Source organism: Stegastes partitus, unplaced genomic scaffold, assembly GCF_000690725.1.
Source record: "Stegastes partitus isolate 25-593 unplaced genomic scaffold, Stegastes_partitus-1.0.2 Scaffold797, whole genome shotgun sequence".
In the NCBI taxonomy this organism is placed as follows: Eukaryota; Metazoa; Chordata; class Actinopteri; family Pomacentridae; genus Stegastes; species Stegastes partitus.
The window spans coordinates 310,378-316,141 of record NW_007578528.1 but is presented as its reverse complement, the minus strand read 5'-3'; the positions used below and the strand labels follow the sequence as shown (position 1 = coordinate 316,141).

The following is a 5,764-nucleotide window of genomic DNA, read 5'->3' as shown; positions in this document are numbered from 1 at the left end:
TGGATGGGTGGCCATGGATGGGTGGATGGATGGGTGGATGGGTGGATGGGTGGCCATGGATGGGTGGATGGGTGGATGGGTGGCCATGGATGGGTGGGTGGATGGATGGATGGGTGGCTTTTTTTTTTTTTACAGGATGTGAAGTAATAAACGGTATACTTCTGGAGAAAGTCTAAACGGCATCAAGTAGAATAAAGTGATGTTAATTAAATCGTCTGATGGAAGCAGGTGATTATTTCAGAGACTGTTGGAGGGTTTCTACAGTTTCTGGCTGATTAATGCCGTCACTGTAGTTGTTCTAGTGTTTTATTTAAAAAGAGAACTGTTCAGGGTTCCTACAATGACTTTAAAACCTCTTAGCTGTGGTTCGTGTCCCTGCTGAGCCACAGCAGACATCCTACAATCAGCTGTACAGTCTCCCGTGTTACTACAGTAAACCAGCAGAGCTCCTTTATGAGCCGTGAGCCGGTGGACGGTTACCTGGTGGGTGACGGCGGAGGGGAGACCAGGTCTGAGGTGATCTGGAACACAGAAACAGGCATTAGTTAGTTCTGGTTCTAACAAAGCTGCGGCATCGCTTCACCTCCGCCTGGTCTCACCTTGTTGCTGTCGGCCATGCTGTAGGGGCGGGGCCTGAAGGTGCTCACCCTCTGGGGGGGGAGGCAGCGCTCCTCCTCCGACTCGGGGGTGAGGGCCGGCAGACCCGGGGAGCCCAGCTTGTCCAGCTGGCCGGTGCTGGTGCTGTTAGCTTTAGATAAGAAGAGGGAGCTGCAGGGAGGACAGAAGCACAGCAGGAAGAGATAAAGGAAACACCAGAGATGTTGGTCCTGCCTTTAAAAACACTGCTGCTGCTGCTGGAGGACGCCGTCATGTTTTTACTGAGACCACAGAAGGAAAACACTGGACTCCAAGTGTGGTCGAGGTTAAAACAACTTTCCGAAGCGTCAGAAGTCAGATTCCAGGTCGGTTCTCACCTCTCGAGGAGATCCGTCTTGCTGTGTCGAGGCTGAGTGTAGGAGAACGGGAACCAGCCTTTCCTGGGGAGGAAAACACCGACGGTCACGTGATGTTTGAAGCAGCAAAACAAACCAGAGTCTGTACGATCAAGGAAACTCTTCATGAACACGCATCTGTTCACTCTCCTGGGTTTTTCCTCATCTTTATGATCCTGCTACTTGCTGCTCCTCCTCTTGTTTTTATTGTGAGTTTATTTCATGAACGAAGAGCCACGATTCACTGGAGTGAGTTAGTGAGCAGAACTTTATGGCTGCATCAGGAAGCACAGCATTTGTAGGTTTTTCAGTGTTTTAGTGAATTTTAAAATGAGAGGTGTAGAATAAAGTGATTTATTTTAATGAAATGCCATGATTTAGGCTCAGACATTCACAGACTGTCAGAACGCTGGAAATCAGACCAATCTTTGTTTTTACAGGTTCTGGCCGATAAATGGAGTCACTCTGGTGATTTTTTTTTCTTTCAGAGCTGACAGTCGACTACACCACAAAGAGAGTTAGATGGTGTTTGTGTGGTGAGCTACAGACGAGGATGAGGTCACTGGGAGGACTGTTTTATTCATCTGATGTAGTCTACCAGTCTAACAAACTACTAAATCATACCGTCCGGTCCGTTCATTCTGGCCGTAGTGCCACCCATCCCTGGGCTCAGAGATGAGCAGAGTGATGTCGTCTCCAGGCAGGAAGTGCAGTAGACAAGCCCCGCCTCCTGCACCTCCACCTCCACCTCCACCACCACCACCGCCACCGCCGCCACCACCACCGCTACTTCCGCCGCCGCCCGAGGCTCCAGGCGTGTGAGCAAACATGGCCTCCACACGAGTCGGTCCAGACAGAGGCAGCATCCTGGGGAGGCTGGAGCCTGGAGGAGGAGGAGGAGGAGGAACGGAAGTAGGTACAATTTAAAATATAAATAAAGAGCTTTTCACAGACGAAGGCAACATGAACATACAGGAAAACACCAAAACCATAAAATTACTGCCCGAGTCACGGAGTTAAAAGTACAACAACTGCACAACACTTGGTGGAAAACTCAGTACACAACAACACCACACAAACAACAACACCACACAAACAACAACACTACACAAACAACAACACCACACAAACATGAAGCCAGGACAGAGCCGGGCCGCCAGGTTAACACACAGGTGAGTGTTCAGCTGTAACAGAAACCAGACACTCAGCAGACCGTCAGGGTGCAGCAGAGCGTTCAGAAGCTCGTGTTTTAAGGCGAGTCGGAGACTTTTGACCTGAGAGACGAGCTGAGAGCTACGATGAAGAAGCTCAGCAGCGTGATCAGGAGCCTCTGTGGGAATAGTTAGAAGTTTGAACCAGGTCCTCTATGTGACAGGGAGCCAGTGGAGGGACTTTAGTGTCGGGATAATATGAGAGCGTCTATCTAAAAGGTGGAAGATGAGGAGAGAAAATGAACACAAGAACCCAACCAGAACCAGAACCGGCGTCTCACCCTGGAAGCCGCCCAGCCTCAGCTCGCTGACGGGCCGCCTCGGCAGCGGCAGCGTCGCCGTCGCACACATCTCCGCAGCCTTCAGCAGCCAGGGGTTGTGGGACGGAGACAGAGTGCTGCTGCCTCCAGGACTCACCGGCAGCAGGTGGACCGGCGTCATGGCCCGGCTCAGGGGGGCGCTGTGGGGCAGCGGCGGGCTGTGGGGGGCGCTGTGGGCGATGGGCAGGGTCATGCCCTGGGAGGAGCCGCTGGTCGGACACAGCTGGCTGAGCGACATGACGGTGGAGGGGATGAGGCTCGGGGACAGGTTGGACGTGTTGGCGGCCAGCAGGACGGCGCTCTGCTGGGCCGAGCCTCCGGACGACGTGGTCGTCGGGGTGGAGGCGGCCGGGCTGCCGTCGGGGAGCGGGCTGGAGCTGAGCGGGGAGCTGGTGTGCTGAGGAGACGCCCCTCTGGACGAACCGCCGGCTGCTCCGCCGGCAGACGATGCAGAACGGAACGTCTGAGGAGAACCCTGAGGAGCAGCGTCGCCCTGGGAGGCCGGAGGGAGAGAACGCTGCTGCTGCTGCTGCTGCTGGGACCGACCCGAGTCTCCGTTCAGCAGCGGAGGAACCTCCAGAACCGACAGCCGCTGGAACACAAGGGGTCAGAGGTCAACGTTAACCCAGCAGGGAACGTTCCCACAACGTTACTCACAAGTTCTAATATCGTTCTAAAGAAAACATTTCAATCTAATGTTCAAGGAATGTTTCAGGGAAATTTCAAGTAATGTTCCTCCGAGGTTCTAACAGGAACAATCAGGGGATGTGGTCACATGCTACCTGATAACAAGAACGTTCTCAAACAAACTTTAAAAAATAGTTTTGAAGATGTTATCGAGGACTCAGATGGCAGAACATCTATATATTTATTTGGAAACGCTGTCAAGAGAACCATTACAGAACGTTCTTGGACTGACTGACGTTTTGAGACTTCTGTTGTGTTAAAACTGCTGCAAGCTGTCAGATGAGGTCTCCAGACTTCTAACTGTGTTGATGTGGAAAACATGGATATAATGAACTCTTAAGCATGCAAAGCTCCTCGGTACCGACGAGCCTGTTCCGACCTGTTCTGGCTGAGCCGAGCCGATCTTGGCGTGTCGCAGGACGTCGGCGATGCCAGCAGCTCCGGGGTTCTGCGGCGCCGTGTGTCGCAGCAGGTTCAGGGCTCGCTCGGGAAGCTTGGTCGGCTGAGAGCACGACTGCTGCCACGACGACAGCTTCTGGGACAGCAGCTCTCTCACCTGAAGCACAGAACCAGAACCAGAACACTGAGATCGACTGCTGTTAGCGAGACACAAGCTCTGCTGAAGACAATCTGTACAATGTTTGATCTTCTTTCTGTGTGTTTCTATTTTTCTGGACCTTCTTGTGTAAAATGAGTCCATTATTATTATTATTATCATCATTATTATTATTATTACATTGATGCATTAGAGGCTCAAAATGAGAAAGTTCTCTACAATAAAAGTCAAAGATCAGGAAAAAAAACTAATTTGTTGAAGTCAAATCAGAACAACAAACCCTCTGAGGGCTGCAGGAACTACTTTACATGAGTTTTCTAATTATTCATGCTCTTAATAAAAGGAATAATAAATAAAAGCTAAATGCGTGTTGTAGTGACTGGATAAGACTGCTGTTCATTCATATTTTCTTTTTCTCTCTTTTTGAAATCCACAACAAATGTTAGAATCAAACCAGAAACAAACGTGTTTGTCCTTCAGTCACGTCCCGTTTTTACACCTTTCATGAGGAACCAATGATTAGTTGTTCAAAATAAGAAATGCACAAATATTATGAGTCATTATTTGAAAAAGTGTAAACGTAACTTTTAGTGGCTCAAACGGGATCAAACTGTTTGGTGGGGACTATTTTCTGCTGCGGATGAACACATTCTGGGATCTCAATTTAGGTTTATTCAATCCAATATTTGTTGTTCTTTATAGTCAACATGTTGTTTTTTTTTATAAATTAAAATATAATAAGTAAAAAAAAAATTTAAATAATAAAAAAAATAGTGAAAAAACAAGATTATTTTTTTATTATTTTATTTATATTTCTACTTTTTTTTTAGCCTTTTCCATTTATGGATTCATTTTTGATTAATATTGCCACATTATCATATATATTTTTAATTTATTTATTCTTCTTTTTATTTCCACTCTTACTTTATTATTCTTTTATTGATTTTGTTTGTAATTTGGCCTCTCACTGCTCCAGAGAAATGAGCTGAACTGACTTTAAGCCACCAGGTTTCGACGACACAAACACTTGTTCAATTCCTTTGTTCAGAGTTTTTCATGTATTTGAAGACAGAAGCAGAAACACAGGCCATCAGCAGACTTCAGACTCTGCGTCAGGAGCGAGCGGTCACCTTAGAGTGGTAGTTAATGAGCAGCTTGGTGACGCAACACTGCCGGTCGACCAGGAAGCAGTAGCGCCGCCGCTCCTCGGTCAGCGCCGACTTGTAGCCTGTGGCCACCAGAGAGTCCAGCTCGCCTTGTCGACGGCTCATCAGCTCCACAAACTGAAGCGAAACACCAACGTTAACACATGCAGCCTCCTGAAGATAACCTTTAGTGCACAATGCCAGCCTGTGACATCACTTCCTGTTTCACAGTGAGGATAACATCAAAATCCCAAACCTCTGCACGCTGACCTTTCCTTCTTATGTGTCCCTGACCTTTGATTCCTTCGTTCTTCAAGCAGCTAAACCCTCTCAGCCTCTTACTTCATTCATAAACTGCTTGTTTTGTGTAGAATCAGCTGAAGCAGATTGTTCTTTAATCTCATCCACGCCGGCCTACTTCTCACACCAGCACAGCTCTGCTCTTTAATCTGCTGACTGGGATCTTTACCATCACGTATTTGGAGGATTTCTAATCCTAACTTCACTGGTGCAGCCGGTCGGCCGGCTAGACGTCGGCTACCTGCATCTCTCTGTCGCCGTATTTGTTGGGATGGCGGCTGCCTTGGCTCTTCCTGCGGAGCTTCTTCAGCTGAGACTGGCAGCGCTCGATGGACTCGGACTTAGACCTTCGCTCGCTCTGATACTTCTTCAGGGTGGCCTGAGAGGGAAGCAAAGAGTCAGACACAGGATTTAATTAAATTATATTCAAGTTTTAAGTAGAGTTTTAATTACTATCAGTCATCAAGAGGAACATGGCTTCAGACACCAGCTAAACTGGGCTTCAGATAAAATATTCACCCTCTGGAAAGTTCTCTCTGAGTCATGGGCAATT

The 5,764-nt window shown here is 48.2% G+C and overlaps 1 protein-coding gene across 1 annotated transcript in view; it reads right to left on the bottom strand.

Annotated features, from left to right (window-relative positions):
* LOC103364955 (brain-specific angiogenesis inhibitor 1-associated protein 2) overlaps positions 1 to 5,764 on the bottom strand; it is a 10,892-nt gene that overhangs the window by 517 nt on the left and 4,611 nt on the right. Inside the window, exons 5-13 of the mRNA XM_008292258.1 lie at positions 5,453 to 5,590; positions 4,897 to 5,049; positions 3,590 to 3,766; positions 2,485 to 3,115; positions 1,783 to 1,875; positions 1,617 to 1,728; positions 975 to 1,037; positions 600 to 768; positions 481 to 521 (exon numbers count right to left, since the gene is read on the bottom strand). Of these exons, the coding sequence (XP_008290480.1) occupies positions 481 to 521; positions 600 to 768; positions 975 to 1,037; positions 1,617 to 1,728; positions 1,783 to 1,875; positions 2,485 to 3,115; positions 3,590 to 3,766; positions 4,897 to 5,049; positions 5,453 to 5,590 (1,577 nt within the window). The remainder of the gene's footprint in view (positions 1 to 480; positions 522 to 599; positions 769 to 974; positions 1,038 to 1,616; positions 1,729 to 1,782; positions 1,876 to 2,484; positions 3,116 to 3,589; positions 3,767 to 4,896; positions 5,050 to 5,452; positions 5,591 to 5,764) is intronic.